Source organism: Symphodus melops (genome assembly GCF_947650265.1).
Source record: "Symphodus melops genome assembly, chromosome: 11".
Taxonomy (NCBI): Eukaryota; Metazoa; Chordata; class Actinopteri; order Labriformes; family Labridae; genus Symphodus; species Symphodus melops.
In genome coordinates, this window is record NC_136701.1 from 11,754,414 (window position 1) to 11,780,858 (window position 26,445).

Consider the following 26,445-nt stretch of genomic DNA (forward strand, 5'->3'; position numbering starts at 1 on the left):
CACATAATGTCAGCGTATTGTTGCAGTTGCTCGGAGAATAAAATACAATCTGGAATAGTATTTCCGTCACTTTTTACACAACACGGTGTAGAGTCAGACCCCCTTTGCAGCTCTGTGTAAAAAGAAACAAATATAATTCTCCTGTTCTTTCTATGTATCCCCACTAGATGGCAGCATATTCTAGTTTTGCTGACTTTGGATACGTATGTACTCCTAATGGCCTCGGATCTCCTCCAGTAAGCATGCTCTCGAGACAAAAAATATGGATGATGAAGAATGCAGGTTGAACTTAAACAGAGAAGAAGGAAACAGCATTTGTGTCATGAAGGTAAAAAAAAAAATAAAGGGGTTAAGACTAAATGTACAAAAACACTTTAAAACATTTTTGAAAGTCAGCAAGACATTAAAGATTAAATCACCTCCTGAATTTAACATCGGGGTAGAGGAACTCAAGTACTGTGTATGTCAAGAGTAGAGTGAGTAAAATCACAGATGTTTTATTTATTACAAATGTGCTCAAGGGAAAAGACAAGAAAACAAATTACCGATAGCCCGGTATTATGAAAATGACTGAGGGTAGTGTATATCAGGTAATGTGTGCATCATGTAAGAATGTAAGGAATAACGAATGTATTTAATATTGGTTCAGAGCTCACACTCAGTCCGTTTAGCCGGCACCACCTTTCTGCACATATTTGTTTATTAATCAATTTACTCACAGGATTTCCAAAAGAATGGGATACATGTTGAAATGTCCTCATAAATTATGCAACATGAGTAGGAGTTGAGGTGGGTGGTAAGGTGCAGAGCATGAAAGAAGGATTTATTTTGTTTGTTTCTCTTACAAGTAGTTTAGCCTGCATTGTGATGCTGCTGTATTTGATTGGACCGTCTTCTGTGGTGTGTTTCATCGCACATCCTAATTGTTCCCCGTGGGCCTGAACGAACAGGACAGCCGTTGCTATGGATAATTAAACAATACGTTTCTGCAGGCTGCACTGTGTGACGTGAATTTTGTGGAGGTTTGACAACGGGTCAGAATAAACCGAGCAAATGAAACAATTATGTGTCATTTATATTTTCAACTGAAGCTGCATGCTCATTTCAGATCTAACGTCCCTATAGCCTGTCTTCATACCGTCATGTACATTACTACTTTATTCCATCAGAGAATGTGCTTCAGAATAATTTATCTCAACTGAGTTTCTGAACTTTGCAAAACTTGTCAACCTCAACTTATCTGTTATTTTGTTTCATCTTTAACTTATTTTTTATTTTAAGCTATGTCAATTGAACGACATTGGTCCTTTCAAAACACACTGTGCTTGTTCTGGTGCTGAGAACAAGGCTTTGTACTTCTTAATTCACACAATGGTTAAGTTTATTGCCCATTGGCAAACGTTACCTTGCCAACAAGCCTAACAAAAGGCAATGTCACATATACACTCCTAAAAAATATCTGGATGATTTTCAGGAGGAACTGCTCCAGATATCTCCCTGACCTGGTTGTTCACTTATGCACCATATCCCATTCAGATGGGAGGAGGGGGCAGGGGGTCTCCTGAGGTATGATGTGACATAACAAAAATACATGCAACAGAGTCCGCTATATGATGCTATAATGAGAATATTTTCCTTTATGTCAATGCTAAGCGTAGTTGGGCAGATTCACAGTCAACTAAAGAGCAGAGAATGACATGCTGACGAACAGAAAACGTAAAGCAGCTTTTTAACTACTTGCACGGAGGTCGTAGCGGTCGCATGCACTGACTCTAGTCACAGGATACAAACCATCACCGCCCTCTCCTACACGCTGGAGCCGAATTCTCCACATAATATCCTGCTGCGTTCTCACATCAGCCCACTCAGACTTGACACTCAAAAAAAACCTCAGGGGCTGGCAAGAGAAACTCTGTGTGAAGTCCAAGTGAAAATGTTGCTGTTTGCTTCCACACATATAGCTCCTCCTGGAAATATCAAGAGTTTTTCTGCAAGTGTGAACAAGTGAAGCCTATAAGGTATTCAAAGTTGCTTGTCAGTAACTTTGGCATTGTGGGCATTTTAGCATGACTGTTGACAAACTTTAACGGCATGTGAAATTCAAAAAACCTGATCTGAACATAATGGGAGTTCAATATCACAGAGACAGTGAACTTATCTTCTGATTCACATCAGTTGAAATGTGTTGCTGTTACTCACTTGACAATAACTTGAATTTCCCTCGGGATCAATAAAGTATCTATCTATCTTAGATGCTCTTCTATCTCTGCCTAAGGTTTAACAACCATTAGCCTTCTGTTACTGTTGTGAAAATGCTTAAACCACACTGCTTTCTCCAGCATGTATTACTGCCTTCAGAATGTTGTTTTTGTGTGAAACTTTGGGAAAAGCTTGTTGTGTTACAGCAAATATTTTCTTATGCGTGTCTCGGTATGTGATTTGTGTGTGGATGTTAATTTCTGTGAAAGTAGCTTTTGGCTTTTCCCACACACTGCCAGATATCTCAGCTCTATGGCCTCCCACTGTTCTTGTCACATTTCATCCGTCCATGTTCGGGTGACTGCTAAACTCCTGTCTTGAGATCCAGCAGCAGGTTTGTCTGAGCATGCTCAGTGCGTGGGCTCTGTAGACTTAACATCTGAGTGTAGGAGGCACGGCAGTGTTGCTGCAGGGTTCAGAGGCTGCCTGCACCCAGCAGCGGCAACAGCTAACTGACAGAACTAAACAGAAAACCCTGAGGACATTTTTTTTTAAATTGAGGAGTTTTATCACCATGATTACGCAAGTGAATGAATTTAATGCACAAACATTCGGCCTGGCTTTAAGAGCAGAACAAGTCACTCTCATTTAAATTGTGTAGGTTATGTTTAAGTAGCCTTTTTACATCCACTACCCTTTTCTTAATCTACTCATGGCTTTACCGTGAAAATCTCTTTTCTCAAGCAGGTTCTGTTTTTGGTGAGCCTATTTATTAATATCTTCTCATCACCATGGACACGGGTATCTTTCATGTGAGTGAGAATTATTTTGCTGCCCTCTTCACCTGCTCTCGGCTGTTCTAGTTATTTCCATGGCAAATATTTCAGGGTATTGTTTCCAACAGTATTTGGAAGGGCTTTTTAATCTGATGAGGAAAAATAACATCATTCATCATGGTAGCAGAAAAATGCTGCCACAATCGATGCAAGTGCATATTTGAAAACATGTTTTTAGGCCATGGGTGGTTGTGAACAGCACATTAGTCTGAGGATTTTTTTTTTATGCTACATGAAATCGTATGTAAGGCTTCAGGCCAAGCTTATAATAAATAACTTGACAGCACCAAAGAGAGAGAAGAGCCCGGAGGAGATGCCAATATTAAACCATTGAATTATCCAGGTTATGAGTGCTGACACTGCTTCGCATGCTCCTGCTCTCCGGGGGGCAGACATGCCTACATTGAGTGGGTGGGTGCACGCGTGAATGAGAACACCAGCAAATTGACTCAACTGCTGTAGTTGAAATCACGTATCATTCAGAGGTACTTGCACTTTTCTTAGGCATACATAGATTGTTTCCATACCTCTATTCCTCTGCGGTTAAGATATAAAGGTTAATTCATTGAGACATTTTTAATCATCCACTTTTGCCATCTTATAAAACACAAGTCATTCTCAAGTTTGAACCAGTTGTTCCCTCCCTCTCGTGGTTTGTGACGTCCTATTGAAAAATAGGTCAAAAGGTGCCCACAAGGTGCAATGTTCCAACTGAACCTCTTGCGGGATTTGGTTTATATAACTGGCCCAGGCCCAAAGACGTGGAAGTATCAAATATTTCACAAGAGGAGAAAAGGAAAGAGAAATGGTGATTAAAAAAAAAGGATGTGGAAGAGCATTTTTCTTCATTCCTCACAAACCCCCTCACTTTTAATGCTGTGGCCTTATGAAGGGGGGGTTCAGTCGTTGGGTTAAGAACCACCAGAATAAACATTACTTATAGAACGATCCGCGGCAAAACCCTGAAGTTAACAAGCCACCATTACTGCGGCGGCATCTCCCTTCTACAGCATCCTGTTTGAATGTGAAATGTCTTAGAAAAGTGAAAATATGTCATTTTTAAAATCATTTTATACGTTAATTTATCTTTTACAACAATGTAAGATGAACCTGTAAGATGAAAAACAGGGAGTGCTCAACACACCCAAATGGGAACACATTACAAACACACACACACAAAGTCTGAGAGCGGGGACTTTTTTATTAACATGGATCTATGTCGTTCGTCTAGCAGCTTTTAACACAAGTGAGAATTAAATGCAGTAGTGGATTCAAAAAGCTAACTAGCTTATAGAATAAAGTTACATTAGACAGAATGTCATCAAATACTGTAGATGACGGCTAGAATACAAATTGATTCAATCTAAATTAAGAAAAAAAAACGAGATCTTCCAATACCTGTACAAATATCTGTATCAGCCTCTCATACTGCCTTAAATGCAGCATCAGGTAGCAGCAAGTGTGGCCGGTTTAAGCATCAAGCTGAAGCAGTCTAAAATGTTAACAGAAGGATACCAGGTCAGAAACTCAAATCAAAGTATCATATGAGGAATAGTGAAAAACAGTATCTGAACATACAACTGTCGTTTGCAGTTTGATACTAAACTGCAAGGTTATACAAACCTCATTTTTCCTTCGTCACTCCCTTGAAGCCCTTCAAAATAAGTTGATATAATGTTATTGTAATTACTCATCCTGCACATACTAACACTATGGTTTACACAGTGCTTCTATTTTTACTCTGCCACTCTGTGGGTAAAGTGCTCCTCTCCTGGGATCCAAATCGGATTGTGTGAACAACCACCTCGAGTCACGAAAGCTAAGGTCTGCCTTTGGTTTTTTTTTGTTTGTTTGTTTGTTTCTGTATCTTTTACGCATGACTTTTTAGGATTGAGATGCTGTTAGCCTCGAGACTGCTTACTCTGCACCTGTGTCTGTGAGGAGATAAATAAAATCTATAAGCATTAAATATAGAGAAGACAGAAGGAGAGGAGAGAAAAATAGACAAGAGGAAGCACTGCATCATGCCGTCCTCGAGAATTTCCCCAGTTCAGTGGAGTGAGAAACAAAAAAGGGCTCCGTCTCCACAAGTCAACTGCAGGCTTACGTAACCTGTCTTAAGAGTCGTTTCGAGATAGAGTACTCTGTGTGTGTATTTAGGGGTGATTGTTCACAAAGCACAGAGAAGGATTTGGCACAGACCCTTTGGGGGGTTTTCTTCAGCCATGATAGCTTCTTAGATCTGAATCTGGTCACCATAAAGTCAAAGACGAGCAGTTGGAAAAACAAGGTTAGGAGTTTTTATACCCACTTTGGTCATGTATAAGTTATTTCTCCTTTTCCTTTTACATCAACGTACACTGCTAGGTACACAACAGTTAGCCTGACACATTCATACACATTGAATGAAATAAACAAGACCGTATCTGTAATCAATTTAATTTTCTTTTCCCTAACAGGATGTGGCTATTTTTTTGATTTAGCAGGAACACCATTTGAGTGCACTTTTTTTTTCAATTCAACTTTTCCACGTCTGACATGCTAAAGTTCATAAGGAGTTCCCAATCTGTTGTGGGCTAGCTGCTGATACATAACAGCAAAGATGACATTTACACAAACATTGTAAGAGTTTCATTTCCTGTAATAAAATTCGTTAACATTTTTAAAATAGCAACAAAGGCGCTTTCTAATTAATTTTTTATGTGACCAAGCCATTGAGGTCAAGGAAGGAGGTTTGTTGGGCATCATCTTTCTCTCCTGTGACTTTTTAGAGGAAACATCTCACGGGAAGAAAAGCCTAATATATCTTATTCATAATTTAGATGAACTGATTAAACAAAGTAACAGAACTGATGTGACACTGTAAGCCGCAAATACACATATGACACCTCTGATGGTGTGTCCAATGAGAGAAAGAACATGATCAGAAGGTGTCATTTAAAGAAATACAATGCTTGGCCATGAAAAGCATTAATCACAATATGGGAAAGATGTTGTAATAAAAACATGTTAAATGTGTTTATTAGCTACATCAGGGTCCACGCTCAAAATTCACACCTTTTTTTTGTCTTTTTTTTTTACACCTTGCACTTAATCAGGAAAAAGGTAAAAGAAAGCATTTGCCAGGCTGAGAGTGAGGAAGCAAAAATACAAGACAGGAGGAGGGAGCACACAGACGAGGGAGGGGGATGGAGAGAAGTGAGGCGGGTACAGTGGTGGCTGCTGGTGCTCTCTGCAGTACAGATCTGCTGAGAGTACCAGAGCAGAGCTCCTCCACAGACCACAGCCGCAGGGCTCCCACTGCAGCGCAGACGAAAAAACCTCACACAGAAATATATCCGGCAAAGGGACAAAGTACTACAGCTGCTACCTCACGGAACCACAGGGTACATTTGTCAGGACACAGAAGAGGAGAAGAAAAGAAGGATCAAATAAAGAGAGGATAAGAGAAGAGCTGGAGGAGATCCTCCGGTTGTTTTTTGGGGGGGAAGCTCAGAAGTTTCACGGCACACAGCTACTCACTTTAGGAGTCACTTAAATAATTTATCTTCTGCCTGATTTTTGTCTGTTTAAATCAAGTTTTGTTTTTTGTTTTTTTAAGTTTTTTGTTTTTTAATCTTTTTTGTTTTGTTTTTTTGGGTCTGTTTTGACAGCTGCTAAAGCAGACTCTTTGTTTTTGTTCATTTGTGCACTTTTTGACTGTGTAAGTGAAGTGTACTTTGTTGGGTCAGGTCTGCTTCTGTGGAAAGGTTTTTGTCTTTAAACCAAACAAAAAGCTAAACTATTCTCCACAAGGATCCCCTGCGCAGATCTGGAGATGTCACATCAGAGAAACAACTGAGGCTGTTTTTATTTCTCCCCCTCCATTTGAAAGTATTTCCAGGGAGGACACTGTGGAGACTCTTGCAAAAACTTTGATTTTTCTTTCGAAATATTTTGTGGGAAACAGCTTTTTGTTGGTGAAGCCCTGTCTCTACCTCAGGATGGCTGGCTGTACCACCCGCTGCAGGCAGGGGGTGCTCAAACTTATCCAGTCCCTGCAGAGATTGGTCTCAGGAACTCTCGCTAAAGGTACCCTGACATTTTTACTATTATGTACTGTAAATGCCTTTAAATGTGCATTTACAAAGCTAATGACTTCCTTCACATATACTTCATAAGATACAAGGTCTTATTTTAAGAGTTTGACATGCATCATTCAACAACACAACTTCAGAAAGTAACCCTAACCCTACCACCTTCCATTCATATTCACTCACTCACATCTCTTATCATTGAAATACAAAATAAGCTCGTCCTTCCAATTAAATTTCATCATCATGCCAAGATCTGATATTGATATTGTGTGGGTACTTATAGGGTGTGTTTAGGTAAAGGTCAAAACTTAATTCCAACAGCCAAAGTCCACTCATTAACTGACATGTGTCACGTTACAATGTCCTGATCAAAACACTGAGCCACTCCTTTGTGAGACTCTTTAAGAGTTTCAGCTCACAGCTTAAGAGTATACTGTAGACACCAGGAGGGGTGGGCAGTAAACCAGTATCAATACCAGTAACGGTATTATGCTCTGCTATGACATGGACTTTGCTAAACTTACCTTTGCTAACCTAAACCCTTTCTTTTTAAACTCCCAAGTTGTTGTGGTTTAATGCGACCTCATACCTGAAAAAAGGGACAAGAGTAGTAACTTTTTTGTAACAACTTGTTACAAGATGTAACAAGTTGTTACATTTTGGGCAAAAAATGTCAGAAGTTGTAAAAAGTAAATGTCACCAGTTGTTACATTTTGGGCAAAAAAATGTAACAACAGCTAGATTTTACAAAATGTAACAACTTGTTAAATTTTAGGTTTCGTTAATTGTTTTTATAACATTTCGGGTCCTTGTTATATTTTGGGTAGATGTTACATTTTGGGCTCTAGCAAGGCTTTTTTAAAGCATCCAAGGTTGACACATGCCGTCTTTACATTATCAGCTCTGGAAAGGTATGAAGGAGCTACTTAGTGTGATCTCCACTTGCTCGTCAGCTGGGAGGCTTTCCTGATAATCTTGTGTTTTTGTGACATCCAGACACTTTTCTACTATTCTAAGTGTATATTTATTGAGTACCCGGATTCAATGCTCATAAAAATTACTGTAATCCGTAACAATTTCTGCATAAACTTTTGTGAAATGTTTTCATTTCTGTTAGCTCACTCGGGTAACATGGAGGTTGCCATTTTGTTTTTTTCCAATCAAATTTTTGACCAATCAGAGTCTGTATATGTGAACAGCTGACGTTGGGGCTAATGAGAAGCAAGTGCAGCCTAAGACAGACTTCAGGGCTTGCTCATAGCACAGAAATACAAAAGATAGAACTTTTTTGAATAGATTCATCCTACTCAGCTTTTTCTAGTACTAATAGATATGTGCTCCTTTACCAAACAGCTCTAAATCATTTGTAGATTCTTCTTTCAATAGAAAAAAATACTTACGACAGACACTCATTGATTATAGTCACAGCAAATCTTGATTTTTGACAAAAAGCATCTCAGGATTTTCTTAAATAAATGGCAACATTTTTAGATCTTGAACATCCAGGGTATATTTCAGTTGAAAAATAGCACATGTAATAAAAGCTGCTGATTAAAATGAGTTCTAAACTGGTGGTTTTCACGGCCACTGAGCTATTTCTGAAATACCACAGCCTACTTACAGTTTGGCTGCATGGGTGGACAAACTAGGTCATCCAATGCAGCTACATCTGATAAACTGAGGATTAGTCATTCTTTTATAGAATATAACAAAGAAATGTGTGAACAATACAGACCTACTTTCATGGTAAGGCGCTGATCTTGAATTGCTTAGACAAATATACCAAAGCACAGTTATTCATGGGGGATTGTTAGGGTAGGGATAGCACTTACATGAACTGTCTATTTTTCATCACATGTACTTTTGGCTTCTTTTTTGAAGGTTTAAGAGCAAGAGATCAGACTTAAAAGCATTGAAATGGCTTTTTCAATAGTACAACTTAGCTTCTCCCCGTCACCTCCTTGGATGCACTCATTTGCAGAGGCCAATTATCTGCATCCTCTCACGACAGTAAGTTAAAATGGAGTGTAAATTCTATTGATCGTCCAGCCCATTGTTCTTTTATGCCTTTCTGAATGTATAAAGCACACCAGCCTTTAAGTTTGAGAACAGGTGCATCACACAACACAGGCGCCAAATCTTTATTTAGTTGTATAGTGGAATGTCACTGAGTTTATTAAGTTCTTTTAAGTATACATTCGCAGATTAATTATGAATTGACTTAAATGCACTGATTGTCATTTCGGCCTATTGTGGGACTAAATGCCTGAGGTGTTTTGTTCCCTGCTTATATCTGCAAAATATGAATAGCTTTCTAATTTAGCACAACAACACTGGGTGAGATATACAGTATGCAGAATGTGTCACTGTGTGAATTTTACAGTTTTTGCATATTTTTGGGGCTTTCTCAGATTAGCTAAACCTTGAGACTAACATTTAAAGGGGTGGACACTCTTGCAGTAACACAGTTAGTTTGCAATACAAACCAAGAACCAAGGCTTCAGAAAGGAAGTTAAATCAATATTCCTCTGATAAGACTCAATACAATGAGAAAAAATATAAAGCATTCTCAGGATTATTTAAATTTGTTAGTTTGCTATGGGATATACAGTTCTCTTCACATTAACAAAAACTTAAATGACAAATAACTGCAGAATAACAGAAAAAAAAAGTAAGATAAACAATAGCCTCTCTGTGTGGAGTCTGCATGCTCTCCCTGTCGCACGGGTACTTCAGCTTCCTGCCACAATCCAAAGACATGCTTGTTTGGTTAATTGGTGAACCTAAAGTGTCCGTAGGTATGAATGTGAGTGTGGCAGGTTGTCTGTCTCTGTCTCAGCTCTGATTAAATGGCGAACAGTCCAGGGTGTGCTGCGCCTCTCGCCCAAGGACAGCTGGGATTGGCTCAAGACTCCAAACAGTAAAGCTGTAAAGATAATGGATGGATGGATTTGTCTTTTTTTTTTTATTAATCTGTATTATTTTAGCCTTTTTTTAACATACAGACTAGTTTTTTTTTACATAGGCCTTTAATTTAAACAGGAAAATGACTGAGAGCTCAAATTTTGTACCAAATAAAACGTTTAATGTCACAAGTCTTTTATAAAGTTAATGTAAACAAACGTACAAAACATGAACAACATGCTGTTGGCTTGATGACATTTAAGAAAAAGCAAGAGCTGATCTTGTAGGCACATGACACAACAGTTGTTTTTTTTCCTTACGTGACCTTATAACTCCTTTCCAGTTTGAAACCTTTTTCTGCTCAATTTCCTCCTCATCTTGTCTCAGGAGTATCTGCTCTGCTCTGCAGATCGTGCAATGATCCTGTATGCTGTCATGTGCATGGAAGAAGAAAAGAAAAGATGCACACACATGCATATTCAGCTTAACACACGCAACTATTTCAGTTATAGATAAATGTAAGCTCTTCATCTCCAACCCACACAAAGCTGCAGTTTGGTTTGTTAAGCATATTTGGTTGCACGCTCCTTTATGAGGTGACATAAACTGTAAACTCCGCCCATTAACCTTTAAAGGGATCTTTTTGTAAACGAGGAGGCATGTATATTCATTTTAAGACATTTTATTTTGGCAAGAAAAACAATGAAAGAGGAAATAGTGTGCCATTGGCCTCAAGCTAACTGACATTTGCTGTTTTATAGGTCCCCGTAATGTACTTTCTGACTTTTCTGACTTTCTGTGAAGGCACACAGCCTTCTCTGAAACAAAGTAACAAAGAGCCACATGCCAATGACAAAGTAAATGAATTGCTGGATGTCTTCCATCACTGGTCTTTGTTTACTCTTTCTTCTTTCTTGAATTTATTAGCGGTGTACACTATGTCGCGCTGCTATAATGTCACGCTATTAGGCTACATTAGGCTATCTGCATTCGGCTTAGACACCGCCTACCAAAGAGGGCACGGTTAGCTTTGGAAACGCAAACTGGATCAGGTTTTATCGAATCAAACCACACCAAACTATACTGATCCATACCAGACCACTTGGGGGAAATGGGGCTTAATAGGCCTAAGTTTTTATGTTGTTGTTATTGCTTTTACAAGGCTAAGACTAAGATTAGCTTTTAGCCCATCTTAATTTCAGCAATAAAAGCTTTTGTCACGCCAAGGCTACATAGGCCACCTCAAGTTGAGACAAAATATTTTATATATATATATATATGTAATATATATATGAATATTTTGATTTGTTTGCTTTCAGTATCCATGTTCATGTTTTAACAAACTCTTTTCATATCGACTTGTCCTGTCATTAAAAATGTAGAAGCGAATGTGAAAACAATAACCAAGTCATCCGGTCCCATGCTGCACCTGCCCCTCACTATTACAAGTCACATGTGTCCTCTAAGTGCATAACCTTGCAGCAAGTCACATCATCTGCACACTGCGGAAAGAGTGGAGTGGCTTGAGATCTATGGCCTTGTGTAGACTTCTACAATAAACTCCACCTCTATTAACCAGCTCTATTTCTTAACCATTCTACAAAAACAAATCTCTTCCTTCTTCTCTCATTTGCTTTGTCTTATGTTGCTTCAGTAAAAAGAATAGATTAGAGCTGACAGTGTGTCTCTGCTTTTAATTTTTTACATCACCTCACCACACACTTTTACGTAACCATCTTCTAGATTTATTTTTATCTCGTGCATCCCTTGTTTTTCCTTCACCACGTTAATTCTCTGCAGCCTCATTGTTTTACTATTAGATATTTACATACAGTGGCTCATTTTCAAAGACAAGTAGGCCTATGATATATTAAAACAATGTGCCAATGAAAGGGAGATGTATAGGGAGATGTGTATTCATGTGGAAGGCTTCAACACATTCTGTTAAAATGTTTGTATGTTAAACTCAGTCTTCTGTCAATTTTGCTCATACTGTATTTAGTTGGGGGCGAAATGTGCCTGGTGACCCAGACCGCTGACTATTTCAGGAAATATTGTACTCTGCTGCCACCTGTTGGCCAAATAGCAACACAACAAAGAAAGAGGTAGTGTGCTTTAGAAATATACAGGTTATCAAAGACGCTGCATCTCCCGTGTGACTGATACAATAATGCACTATATTTTGTGGTAAACTACAGATACCAATCAAGCTTTTAAAAGTTAGTTTTCAGCATTTTTGTGTATGCAATTTGCTCAAATTTTGAGTTTATAGGGTACCCCAGGCACCCCAATTTTGTGACTTTCAATCAAACATTAACATGCAACTATTAGCACAAAAGAAAGAAAGACGTTTTAGGTATACATATTCCAGTTGAAGGAAGCTAAATCTGGTAAACACCATATATATTTCTTTTATATATTACTTTTTTTTGTTTTACTGAAAATCGTGTTATTCAAAAGTGTAAAAAATAGCATCAGGCACATTGACTCATCTCATAGCTCCTTTGCCTAAGATTCATGTTTTCATCCTCTAAAGTATAACTAGCCCTAATGTGGAAGCATGAGAGAAGAAAGCAGAGTTGAGGAAGAGAGCAGAGATGAAATGATTTAGTGACGAGATCGCTCTTACATAACATGACTAAAAGACCATTCGTCAGGTCTGAAACTGCTGACTCATGCCAAAAAGAGAAGATTGCACTTTCCCCCCAGATCTGAACAGGAGTTTTTTTTAGGTTTTTTTTATTTTTTTTTTATCATAGCTTTTTTTTTTAAAAACACCATTAACATTTCATTAAATGACACAGTGGGAAATGGCAGATTTTAGGAACAGTTGACTAAGGAAAATGATAAATGGCCTTGAGCTTGTATAGAGTTTTCTCTTCTGACACTTAATTCTTTTGTTGACACTTTATTTTTGGTCAAACTTATAGTCTAACTACAATGTTGTTCATGTATTGCTCTATGTGGCTTTGAATTGCCCCCTGGGGACAAATAAAGTTTTTTTTTTATTGAATGAATTGACTACTCAAAGCGCTTTTACACCACATGTCACACCTACCCATTCACACCCTGATGGCAGATGTTGCGACAGTATAGCAAGTGTCCTTAAGAAGTAACTAAAACTATTTCATGAAGGATTATGGCTTATCATAAAGGACAGTAACATACAAGCTGAATGATATGGTCAATTGAATGAGTGACATTCAGAAATATAAGTCAACAAGTCATTAGAAAGAGTGATTTTTAGGTGTTTCAAAAAAATATCCAGACAAGAAAACATTTTGTAAGAATACGCTTTTTATATAATACACTAGATATAGACACTGAACTTTTATTTATTGTTGTGTTTACCAAGTGGCAGCATTGACTATGGATCTATTTATTTTAATTATGTTAATTGAACTAGATTTTGAAAAAAAAATTAATTTAATAATTCTTCAATAATCTTTTATTGAGGTTGTTTAATAATGGGTCCACGATCACTTTGTTGTAAATCATATTTTTATTAACATTTGTGCCTTTCAGCAGTGCCTTTTATTTTGCTGAATCTTTAACTCTTTAAGCAGAGCCAACAGCACAGTTTCTGTTCAGAGCCGTGTTTGTTGTCAGCAGAATGCTGACATGTGGAGATCATGAAGTGGTTTAAAGGTAATGAAGAGTCGAAGAAGTCCTCTCTGTTTGTCACTGTGTGGGATGATGTGATGCAGCAAGGCAGCTCCAGATGGCAAACATATGTCAGGGGAATTACACCAAGTTACTTATAGTGATGTGAACTTAACGCTCCATCTCTAAGTGTTTGAATGTTGATGCGCAAGAGTTCAGGAGAGAAGTGGAAGGAGAGAAAAGAATATATTTAAGGAATTTTATTTTATTTTATGTCATGAATCCTTCTGCTGATTATTTCAGGAGAGGTAGGAACATTTAAACATACATTCCACTTTTAAAAAACAGGGAAATTCCAGATAGTATTTGAATGCATGAATTTTGAAAGATAAAAGTAGGACAGCTATTGTCAGAAAGGTGTGCTTCATTCCAATTCTGAATTATGTAAGACTCTATATTTAATCAATCTCTGCTTGTTAAATCAGGGGCTAACATCAGCAAACCACAAATACACACACACACACACACACACACACACGCACATGTTTTACATGCCAGGTAGCTGCCTACAGAAATCTGTTCAGTTTTCAGCACACATGGCAGTATAGTGGCGATGTTCCCATGGCTTACATAAGTATGAGGGAATAAATATTGAATTTATAAAAGACCACAGACGATATGCAGTAGTCGTCATGATGTTAATCCTTGTACTTTTTCTTCTGTATATTTGTTAACTAATTCCACTGACCCCTCTTCTAAATTACTGCACTTAAGTGCACTTTGACGTATGAGAATTTGACCTGAGATGTTATTCCTCTTTAAAGACCAACATGTGGCGATGATTCAGGCTTCATTTATGCGACTGCATTTACTTGAACTTTATTTGGATATTGACAGCAATTTATTACATTCCAATTTAAAGGTATACTTACCTTGCAACATTACAGAGGAAAATATTGTACCCTTTAATGTTACATGATAACTCCAGTTACTACAAAACAGATTTACAATCATACATGTAATACTGTTAGTGATTCAACTGTCCATCATTGTCTAGTTACCTGCTATAACATGAATTTATTTACACATAAATGTGTTATTAATGATGTCAAATTATACCATCCTATCTGTGGATTAGCCCTGGACATGTCACCACCCAAATATAGAACACAAACGTTTTCACCTTCAAGCTGAAATGTGTTAAATGTGAGTTTTTTGACTGCATTTCTTTTACCTTTCTCAGAGTACTTCTTAAAAGTGGCCTTATACTACAGCGTAAACCTTCTTGCCCTGCTATATGAAGAAGGAGCTTAACTTTCGGGAAAGCTTGAAAGGCATAGAAAACATGGCAGCACATGAATATTTTAAGCAGAGCGGTTTTCTTGAAAAACCCCTATAGAGAGAGAGAGAGAGAGAGAGAGAGCATGTACAGTTCTTTCTTGCAGTCAGTGGAATATTTAAAAAGGCATCAACATTTTCCTTTCCAGTGCATAGACCGCCAATGCAACCCTCAAACAGTATCGAGCAATATCCATGTCGAGGAAATATATTTATCATTTGCAGCTTTTACCAGAGTGAATGATGAATGAAAAAGCTATTATGATATAATAAATGCTTACCTCTGCTTCCAACAAGGCTGTTTGGTTTTTAATGTTTAGCACTTGTCGGGAAGTAAACATTACTCACTCCCGCTGCTTTGCCTCCCCTAATGCACGCAGTCATTTTCCCAAATTGAGGCTGCTCAGCAAGAATACATCGGCACCATTAAACACTCTAATGTTCTTGTTTCTATCGCAGCCAAAGAAATCACTCAAGTCTCTGTTGCCCTCTGCAGAATGATTAGAGAAAGGAGGAAGAGGGGTAGTCATGTCGCTGTGGGGAAAGATCACAAAACCCCACAAAAGTTGACAGCATTCACAGCAGGATAAAGACTCATCCTGGAACAAACCATGCGTCAGAGCACACCACTGAATGAAGCAGTACTGGATCGTCTATTTTTGTGTAATGTGTGTGTGAGAGGTTTTTATTTTGCTTCTTAGCCGACTGACTTAGCCTACTTTTAGAGACAGCTTGTCCAATGTGGGACGAAAGTCCTGTCCCAAATTGGGAATAAACAGATTTTTTTGGGTCAGTGGTGAGGATTAGGGTTAGTGTGTAAATATGCAGGGAATGAATGCTCATGCAAGGGGAGCATTAAATGGTGAATTCTCAGCTTTGAATGTGTGTCCTTCACCTGTTTCCATCCATTTGTCAGGAGTGTTGTTACCGAGTGAATTGTTTGCCAGCTCTCCCACAATAACATGAGTTGCATGTGTAGGCAGGGAGCCTGAAAGAGAGAGGGAAAGGTTGACGGATGAATGGAACAAGGCTATAGAGCAGAGGGGAGTGGCGCAGAAAAGCAGGAGCAGCTTGTGTGTCTGTGTGCGTTTGGATAAGAAGGATCAGAAATCCTGGAGAATCCGCTGAATGAAGAGAGTCGTCCCTCAGTGACAGATCTGAAAGCAGTGAGGAGGCGCAACAGGGGGTGAAGCCCCTTTAAGGTTCAGAGCCGCGGAGGCAACGGAAGACTCGGCGATAGGCTATCAGGAGCGTTGAAAACAAACAGAGGACTGTTACTCTCTAGGTTTGTTTGACCGGGCTGGTTTCCACAGTGACAACATGGGTGCAGTGGTGGGCACTTTGACCATGCAAACCAAGCAGAGGAGACCATCCAGAGGTACGTCCACATCAGTCAGATAAAAGATTTAGAGAAGACAAAAGACCAGGAGATAGCTAACTGAGAAAAAGAACAAAAATAGAAGGAACATTGAGGTTCAAATGTGGACTCTGTGATTGTATTCTGTGTGTGTGTTTTTACACTATTTTCTGTGTTCTTTGCATTTGAACATCTGACATTACAAATAACAGTTTATTAGCCTTATATCTGTGCATTAACATTTAAAACGTAGTCAGGAAGAGAACAGCAAAAAACAGAGCGAATGAATGTAATTTATTTAATTACTGACGTGTTTCCAGATGCCAAATAGGCTACATGTAAAGTGCAATCACAAATAACGTTGATGCATTTTTCTTTAGACAAAAAGAGATTAATATAAAATAATGAATGAATAAAAATGATTAAATTTAAAGTCCAGGAAGTGGCAGAAGATTTTTTTTTTTTTCAGGATTAAGCGATAGGAGGTGTCAGCTGTGAGCTGTAGCACGCACTGTGTTCATGATGGAGAGATTACTGTGTGCCATGAAGTGGGATGCCCTTGAAAACAACCAGAGAGCAAAATCACTGCCCCTGACTCTGTAATTATGCGTGAACGTGTGTGTGTGTGTGTGTGTGTGTGTGTGTGTGTGTGTGTGTTGCCTTTTGAAGGTGTTACCAAGTGAGTGAAGGAGCAAATGGCAAGCAGATGAGGGTTCGGGCAGGAGCATGTGTATTAACAGGCAGCTCACATATCATACCTCTCCCTCGCCTTATGCTTGAGATCCTTGTTGTCATGGAGACTGGGTTATGGGGCATGGGGGGAGAGAGAGTGAACAATTCACTGCCAGGATGAATGATGAATATATGGCAGATAAAATCCATGAAGCAGCAAAGCAAAGCAATTACCCTCTGGTGTTCGACCTGACACCCTGCAAGTAGCAGATGAGGGTTCGTGTTTTGTTCTTACACGTGAGATAAAGTCCGCATCCTTGTTTGGATTAAAGCCTTTGATAAAAACGCATGGAACTTTTCCTTTTTTATGTGTTGCTCCCATTAAAGTTTGTCTTGTGTTGCCAGCGATGCAGAAGTTGTGAGATCAGATAACGCTAGATAGATCGGATAAGACTATCTTGATTCCCCAGGAGGGAAAATAAGCATCACAGCCACGAGGGAAACAGGACAGGGAGGGAGGTCACAGCAATTTGCAAGACTTGAACCGTTTTTTTTTCTGGTGAATGTTTACGGTGTCTTGGTAATCCCGAATCACAGCACACGTTTGAGAAAAATGCAACAAACAATAGATACTGCTTACAGCTGCTCTCGCTTCACAACAAGAATCGAATAAAACAAGGGGAAAACTAGATCCTTTAGTTGCTATCCTTTTCATTAAAAATGTTACTTACATTTTTTGGAATTACACTGATTGCCAGCTTGTCCTCAAGTCTTCTGTTTCTGTGCAAATTCCAGCGAAGAGTCTTAGCCTATAGCATAAAAACCAGAAATGAGGGAGAGAAGCCAGACTCGTTCCACACACAATAAAACGGCTAAACCCTACTATCATTTTAAACTCTGACAAATTATGAACTTGTTAAAGGTTTGCTTAAGGGCTTTTCATGCCTTTATTTTAACGATAGGAACGTGGGTAGAGTCCAAAACCAGGAGAAGGAGGAATGCAAGAAAGATAACACAGGTCAGATTTCCAACTTGGAGGACTAGCCTCAGTCGCTTGAGTATTTAAGTCAAAATGTCAAGTTATTATTTGGACTAATTCTGAGCTGACTTCAGATATTTTCTTGTTTTGTTTTTTTTAACACCATGACAATGCAACGAAACATGGCAGGAATCCAGCAAGTTACTTAGTCAAACAAATAACATTAAAATTACTACTTAGAGCTCTTGAGTGGATAGTAGCTGGATTTTATTTGAAGACATTTAGGGGAGTTTTACCACACTATTTCTTTGTGATAAATTATGCCAAGCTAACTCACTGCAGCAGTATCTACGAGAGTGTGATTGATGTAATTTATTCTTATTAAGAACAAAGTTTCAAAGAAAATCTCTCAAGATCTCAATCTTTGTTAAGAATGTGTGACTTTTTGAGCCTCTTTTTGATTTTGAGCACCAGCATTCAAAGAAAACAAAAACCTGTTTGGTGACACCTCAGATTTTCTGGAACCTCCACTCTCCTCCAGCGGCACACTTCAAACCCTTATCGTTAGCATGAAAGACGTGTGAATTAAGAACAGTTAAAGCACAATTATTAAGCATGGTTAAGACCAAACGTCGAACAATATTGTCCTTTGCTCAAGATGACAGCCTGTGTCCCGCATTGTTGTGTTAACAGGCTAATGTTAGCGAACTTGTGTTAAATCGTCACTTAACTTTTCACATAAATAGACATGGAATGACCGCGATGTAGACACATTCATGTGACATCCAAATAAGCAGTGAGTAGGCTAAAACAGCTTTATATACAAGGCTGTTTCGTCCATGTGAACACAGTAAAACTAAGACTTCTCACTTATTACAGATGGTCATGATTCAGAGAGACACTTACAGAGGATACACTTGATTTCTGCTGTATTTATGTGTGAAATGTCACACCTTCTTCCTTATACTCTTATGATAAAAAATCAATGGACACATCCTTAATCCGACCTGTTGTTTACAGTCAAAGATATGTACCTGCAGCAATTTTCACAACCAATCATTTCTCTCCTTAGTGTGGCTTAAAGTCACTGTGAGCGACTACTCTTCTCATTATCTCCATCACTTCATCATGTAACATGTCCCTCCCAGTGCGGACTGAGGAGTGTTTGTGTGCATGGCAGCTGTTTCCTGGTTACATCATCACGTCTGTATCTGTCTGTGATATTTTGTAGTTGTAATGTAGGCGAATAATCATAGCGTTTTACTTTATTGTTTTTAACCACCAGGCAGTTCAAAGATGAAGGTTACTCGTAAACATCCCTCTCAGAATCAATATGCCCCTTTTCCTCGTCATGCTCAAAGATCAATAAGGCAGCGTTTGTCTTTCACTGATTCTTTTTTTTGTTCTTCAACACATGTTGTGTGTTCCTCACCTTTTTTCTTCACACTCGCCCATCTTTCAATCTCCATGTCTCACCTCTCTTCTAATCAACACCTTTACTCGTTTCCTTTTCTCACCCTCATTTCATTTCATCTGTTTCTGATCCCTTCGTCACATTTGTAAGACAACATAAATCTCCCTGGTGAGAGAAAACAGATATTCACAAGCAACAAACACAGCGCCTTTGTTATTTTGGTTTTAATTTGATGAGGTGCTTTAATACAAAAGGCATTACATAAAAAAATAAAATAATATAAAAAAGGCCTTTGACGCAGTTTTTCTTTTTCAGTTGATTCGGTGTGAACCAACCCGCTGTTCACACTGGTCCTGGTTGTCTATCACCATGACAACAAGAGGCAGGGAGATCACAACAGCAGCTCAGAGGGAGATTTGAAGAGGATTGAAAGTAGAAAACACACACGTCCTGTGATGATTGACAACAAAAAATGTCACTAGGGCAGCATTGAAAAGAATAAACAGAATGTTAAAGAAATGGGTCAGAAACAATCTTGAAGAAGGAGCGATTCCTTTGCCACTGAAAATGCTCATTTCAAAATGAATACCTTTGCCTTTTGAATACCTTATGAATACCTACCTTTTTTTCTTTATTTCAAGACACTTCTTATTATGCATGACACTACAGGTTAGCCTTATAAATATTGTACGCATCATACATATTCTTAAGTCTTGAGAACATGTTTGATCTCAATAAATGGAGAATTGCATGATAGTTGAGGCCTTGCAGCATGGGTTAAAAGTTAAATGCAATTAATTAGAAACACATTAGCATGATTCCAAGATAAAAGTAGAAGCAATTACGAACATACAGATTATCAGAGCTTCTGAACTTTTCTTGACATACAGTTAATATGTAAAAATGAATGAGCAATTAGATAGAAATTCAAATTAAGATTGCCTCTGGCAGATGATATGAAACCAGATGAGTTACAATGGAGAGGATTAATTTTGACACCACTGCTGGAAGGACTGAATAGAGTGAGTCATCACTGCCTTCCTAAATGCCTCAAGTATTATATTATAACCCTTTTAATCTCCTATCTGAAAGTCTGACTGAGAATTGATAATTCCCCTGCTAAAGGTTTTTTACATAAGAAAGTGTAAAAACGTTTTTTTTTTCAAACCATTCACGTTTTGCTTATTGAGATTTAAAGTAGATTTTCCCTGATGTGGTTATTCTTAGTGGTTAGCGCTGTTGCCTCACAGCATGTAGGTTCATGGTTTGAATCCCAGTCAGACAGACTCTTTGTGTGGAGTTTGCATGATCTCCCTGTGCATGAAAGAATTCCCTTACTCTGACCTCCTCCCATTACTTGTTAGGTTAGTTGGTGACTCTAAATTGCCTTTAGGCGTGAATGTGAGTGTGGCAGGTTGTCAGTGATTGACTGATATGAACTGTAGCGACTCTCGCTCAGTGACAGCTGGGATCAACTCTCGCCCCCCGCCACGCCAAACTGGAAAAAAGCGGTACAGACCCCGGATGGATGGATATAGAGTTGTGTTTTTAAAACTTCCAAAAATCCATAAAAGCAAACTTCATTGCTTCAGTCAGAATATTAAATCTAAGCATCTAAGAGCACAAGTGTAAATATGAAACCCTGACATACTGGTATTCAGCTACAGATGAGTGCCACAATCCTACCTTAGGTTTTATTAATTTAAAATTTTCCTTAAGGGTCTTCTGCTCCTGCAAGCAAAAACAATAAACAATCCCAGAGAGCTCTTTGTATCTGTTTTCTCCTGGATGTTTGCTCATATTTAAGGACATATTGGTGTGTGGTTTGTACCCACTCTCAGCGATGGGATGCTACTATTTCCCCTGCTGCTGGAGACAGTTTTACTTACCACAAGCAGGACCGGAATTGCTATCATTATTAACCACCATACGTCTCCACAGCACCCGATTTCTTTCTCCCATGCATATCACCACTTATAAAAGCTCTCATCTCCTGATTGGAGATATTTATCTAGTACATGTGCAGATTATTTTTTTCCCCTCTTTATATCTTAACATTATCCTCTTCCTGCTTTAACATTCTGCTGCTTTCCTTCCCATGTAAGCGCTTTTTTTCTGCTGTCAAATGTCAAATGTTTAAAATGTTTCCTGCAGGCGTGACATTCTGGAGCTTCGCTGAGTTGGCTCTTTTCTGTGTATCACAGGATTCAAAGGGAGACAAAGAGTCACGATCACCTGTGATTTTATAAGTATTGGCATGATTCTGGATACAAACTACCATCTCGCTCTCTCTCTCTCTCTCTCTCTCTCTCTCTCTCTCTTCCTGTAGATAATATAGATGATGAGCTGGAGATGACGACAGTGTGTCACAGACCAGAGGGTCTTGAGCAGTTAGAAGCCCAAACCAACTTCTCCAAACAGGAGCTGCAGATCCTCTACCGGGGCTTCAAAAATGTAACCACACCCTTTCTGATGTCATTATGTGAATGCTTTGATAAATACCTGAGCGTTCATTCCACATACTGGAAACATTGGGAATCTAGAATAATTCCAAAACAAAACAGCTTAAGAGTTAACCTAAACAGAAAACAAAAAGAAAGACGTAGACCGATATAATAGTAGTTAATATTGAATTGTTTGTGTTTCATTTGGCCAAGAGTTCAGGTCATTATCACATTTGATTCAGGTACAGAGTCATGTAGTCAAAGAACAACAAACCAATATAAAGCTGAAATTCCACAGATATGTTTCTTCCCCATGATTAAAGAAGTCATTGGGATTTACAATTACTGAGCATTTCTTTTTAGCTTTAAGAGTTGACAGGAAAGACTGCAACATAATATGATTTGGTTATGTGTCTTAAATTTTTTTTATGGATTTGTTCATTGATATTATGAAGTCAAGACACTTAACATCTTTTGTTTTTTTTTCTTTATAGGAATGTCCAAGTGGTGTTGTGAATGAGGAGACATTCAAACACATTTACGCACAGTTCTTTCCTCATGGAGGTAAGGGAAGGAAAATCTATTAATCTGTAATTACTTGAAAACAAGAAATCTGAAACATTGTTGTTTTTGAATCATAGATGCAAGCATGTACGCACATTACCTCTTCAATGCATTTGACACTACAAGCAATGGCTCCATTAAATTTAAGGTAAAAAAAACAACTACTTGTTCTGACATTTTGTAGATTATTTGGTATTGCTACGATGCCTTCAGATTTTTATTAAGCCTCTGTTTTTTAAACATTTTTATTATTAAATTCAGGATTTTGTAGTGGGTTTGTCTACGCTGCTGCGAGGAACACTGAGAGAAAAGCTGGAGTGGACGTTCCACCTCTATGACATCAACAGAGATGGCTACATAAACAGAGAGGTGAGACGTAGCTGCTGTCACAGTGCATGCAGTGTAAAGTGAGTCATCTACAGTGTGTGTGTGTGTGTGTGTGTGTGTGTCTCACCTCAGCGGGAATCTTCTCTGCTTTCAGGAAATGACTGAAATTGTGAGGGCAATTTATGACATGATGGGAAAGTACACCTACCCTGCACTAAAGGGAGACATCCCGAAGCAGCATGTGGACGCCTTTTTCCAGGTAGACTTCAAATATAAAAAATAAAAATCAAGCAGATTTTAACCCCAGATACTTTGCACAGGGGCATCATGAAGAATTGGTGCCATCAAGGTTTCTTTATCGATTCAAAAGGACATTTGTTGTGCAGACAGGATATTCAGCGTTCCAATACAACATAACAATACAAATTCAATGTTAAAAAGACCAGACAGACACCTTTTCAAATGTTTAAAATACAGTATCCTGACATAGTTAAGTGCTCCATCTTATGCTAGCTTTGATAAGTAGTGTTATAGCTGCAGGTACAAAAGTGTTTCTGCAGCATTTTGTTCTTAGCTAACCGTCAGCCAGAGTCAAGAACCAGAAACTTATGGGACCAATAAGGTGGTGATGATGATAACGATGAGGATGATGACAATGATAAGGGTGAGGATGAAGATGATGACAAGAATAATGATGATAATAGTGGTGAGAATGATAATAGTTATAAAAAAATTAATAAGACAACTTTAAAAACAAGTTTAAAAAGTGCTCTGACAACAAAGTGAATGAAATCATAAAAATAAGACACAAAAACAAAAACTATCAAATCACTGAACTCAATAAGCAACAAGAGCACCCACACTACATGGGCCAAAACCTCGGGGACACAAATGTGTAAAGAAAATGTTAAAAAGCAGCTGAAAGGAAACAGAGAAGACATGGTCATACAATCAAAATCAGTCAAAGAGAAAACATAAAGCAGGAAGATGTAATAACAAAAAGTAGTAATTAATCGATAAAAACATTAAAGGCATTGAATTAAATTGATTTAAAAATCACATCACATATATTAAAGAGAAAGGAAAATCATTTAAAAGTGAAAAGAAATAAAATCTATAAAAAAAGATGTGTTGTAGCAAGGTAGCTAGAAACCAGCCGACAGTGTTCATTAGCAAAATACCTTAGGCAGGAGATGAAGAAAGATTCTAAAAACTTTTATTAAGGTTCTGGGTTATTCTCTCTACCCTCTCTTATTCCATTTGCTTTCTCTGCTCGTTCTTTCTCTGTCACGTGCCATGAGCTATGCCCGCTGACCTAAATGCAAACATTTTGCCATAAAAACTGTCTGATATTTGAATCTATACTTTCTACAAATTTACCTTTTGAACTATCTCCTTCACAGAAAATGGATAAAAACAAAGATGGAGTGGTGACCTTGGATGAGTTTGTTATTGCCTGTCAGGAGGTATGTATATAATGTGTATCATTTGTATATTTCTTCATGTCATGATTTGTATGTTCAAAATGATCAAAAAACAGAAGACATTACGTTAATGTGAGCATAAAACAATAATCAAACATAGAGTTAAAACATCTAAATGTTATGTCCTCCAGAGTTTTTAAAAAAAGTGAACTTCTTGTTTTATGCAAAGAAAAGTGGTTTGATAGCTGCTGTCTTCTGCAGCTGTTCTGCAGCTCTGCTTTCTACAAGGTTAAAGTAAACTGCGAGTTAATTGCATCATTCTACCCGGATGACTTTTCTTTTCTCTGTGCAGGATGAAACCATGATGAGATCCATGCAGCTGTTTGAAAACGTGATGTAGAGCAGAAGAAGATGATGAAGATGAAGACAGAAAAAATGAGAGGGCTTTGTGTGTGTGTGTGTGTGTGTGTGTGTGTGTATGTGAGAGAAAATGCAAATGTGCAGTACATCCAGATTTCCTCCTCCTCTCCTGCTGTGTTCTGGATTAAACCCTTTATGACTTGAATGAAGGGACTGAACTGGATTGCTTTTAGCCTTCCTGTGGAGTTTTTCCCACACCAAAGTCAATAATGTGACAGACTTTTGTTGTCCTGTCCTGAAGATTTTAAAAAAATGCTCCTACTGTACATTACCTGCTCCCACTAACCAGCGAAAAGCTATTGTTCAACCAGCGAAATGTTATTTTCCTTTCGCCAAATGATGCTCCTTTTAGCCTGAATAAAATCGCATGCTTTTGCAAGAGATTTTTGATTCATCAAACGTTTCCAAATTTGTAATAGGAATTTGGCCATATTTGTGTTTTGCATCTGATGTTTGACGATTATGGCATATTTCCAATGCCATGTGTTGCTTTTACTGTTTACTGCTTTCACTGCAGTGACCCCTGTTCCCTGGCTGTCGCTTGCCTGCTGAGTCTGTCTGAGGCTTATTGTCAAGAGTCTGTGTCGAGCTTACAAGGTCAAACAATTTAGAAAAAGTACATTTCATGGGTCTTATATGGTTTGTGAGTGAGTGAGTGTGTGTGTGTGTGTGTGTTTGTGGTCTCTCTGTCTTTGTTGGAGCTCATGTTTTCGTGAAAATTAAAGAAGGAATCAAATCTTTCTTTTATATTTTCACTTGCTGCTTTGCTTCTTGTGTTCAAAATAATGTGTGAGCAATGTAAAAAAAAAAAAAAGAGGTAATGTGAAAAAATGTGCATAAAGTCTAGGTTTTATGAAGTGCCCGTAAAATTAAGATGTGGAAAAGGCTTGTGATCAACAGACAAATATCTTTTTTTGCGCAGTGATCAGGTTGAAACTGGAGACAGTGCTGATATTATATTATATTTGTATTGTACAACCTTATTGGTCCCTGTTTTCTTGGTATGTACTATAATACTAAAATCATAAAATGGCTGTTGTTAAAGCCATTCTAATAAAATGTTGATATGAAAATGCCAGGTAATCTTGCAGGGTAATACTGCTGTATTTCACCTTTAGAAGGGGAATTTATTTATTGGTGAACGTTTGGCACTGCCTCCTCCATCCAGTCCACATCTGTGATGTCACACTGACGTGCAGACAGACAGCACAGGGTGACTCAGGCGGTCAGCCTGCAGCTAGCTCTTTATGAGTCAGGGTGTGTTTGGAAGCACCACCATAATAGAAAACTCACTAAGATGTAGTAGTTTAAGCACTAAAATATTAATCACTGTTCTGCTGTCAGAGGAGCAGCTTTTGGCTCTAAAGTAAATCAGTGTGACATCACAGCGTATGGGCTTGTTTTGTAACAGTTCAGTCTCACAAGCAGAACATTTATTTGAAGCCATGCGAATAAAATTTACTTGACCATTTACTGAACGGTTGTTACTTTTTTCTGTGTTCTAACATGACGATGAATGTGTTTTTGTTTTCCGTGCAGCCTACATACATTCTGTGTATGCTCTTTTCAAAATACAGAATTTACATTTTCCAAAAGAGAAGACCAAGAAACCTGTGATTGTTCTTTTCACAGAATAGACAGCTACTTCTCCCTCTACAAGTTCAAATCTGATGACAAGTGATGTATGTGGTAGTTGCTATAAAAGGTTAAGATTGTTTGCTAAGTCTATAGCCTTCTAATAAACTACCAAAAAAATGAATGATAAGGAATAATTGTGACATGCATAAAACTTTATTATTTTAGTCTATGTGGCCCTTACACAGGTCACATTCAAAGCTCACACATGACAGATGTATGATATAGATGAACAAAAAACAGCCTTTTTAAA

General features: G+C 38.2%; 1 protein-coding gene across 2 annotated transcripts; it reads left to right on the forward strand.

Annotated features, from left to right (window-relative positions):
- Positions 1–6,281: 6,281 nt before the first annotated feature.
- On the forward strand, positions 6,282–26,342 carry kcnip1b (Kv channel interacting protein 1 b). 2 transcript variants are annotated; one of them, XM_079355012.1, is made up of 8 exons: positions 6,282–7,106; positions 21,708–21,832; positions 22,317–22,386; positions 22,464–22,534; positions 22,648–22,755; positions 22,868–22,972; positions 24,117–24,179; positions 24,490–26,342. In XM_079355012.1, the coding sequence occupies exons 1-8, from the start codon at positions 7,019–7,021 to the stop codon at positions 24,535–24,537; spliced, it is 678 nt and encodes a 225-aa protein (XP_079211138.1). In that variant the 5' UTR covers positions 6,282–7,018; the 3' UTR covers positions 24,538–26,342. The 2 variants fall into 2 exon arrangements, with proteins under 2 accessions (XP_079211138.1, XP_079211139.1); XM_079355013.1 differs by lacking the exon at positions 6,282–7,106 and adding an exon at positions 15,659–16,334 and having other exon boundaries at positions 24,490–26,337.
- Positions 26,343–26,445: the final 103 nt, after the last annotated feature.

Coding starts and splice junctions, on each gene's coding strand:
- kcnip1b (XM_079355012.1), top strand. CDS start 7,019: ATGGCTGGCTGTACCACCCGCTGCAGGCAGGGGGTGCTCAAACTTATC. Junction 22,387..22,463: donor ACAGTTCTTTCCTCATGGAG/GTAAGGGAAGGA, acceptor TTTGAATCATAG/ATGCAAGCATGTACGCACAT. Junction 22,535..22,647: donor ATGGCTCCATTAAATTTAAG/GTAAAAAAAACA, acceptor TATTAAATTCAG/GATTTTGTAGTGGGTTTGTC.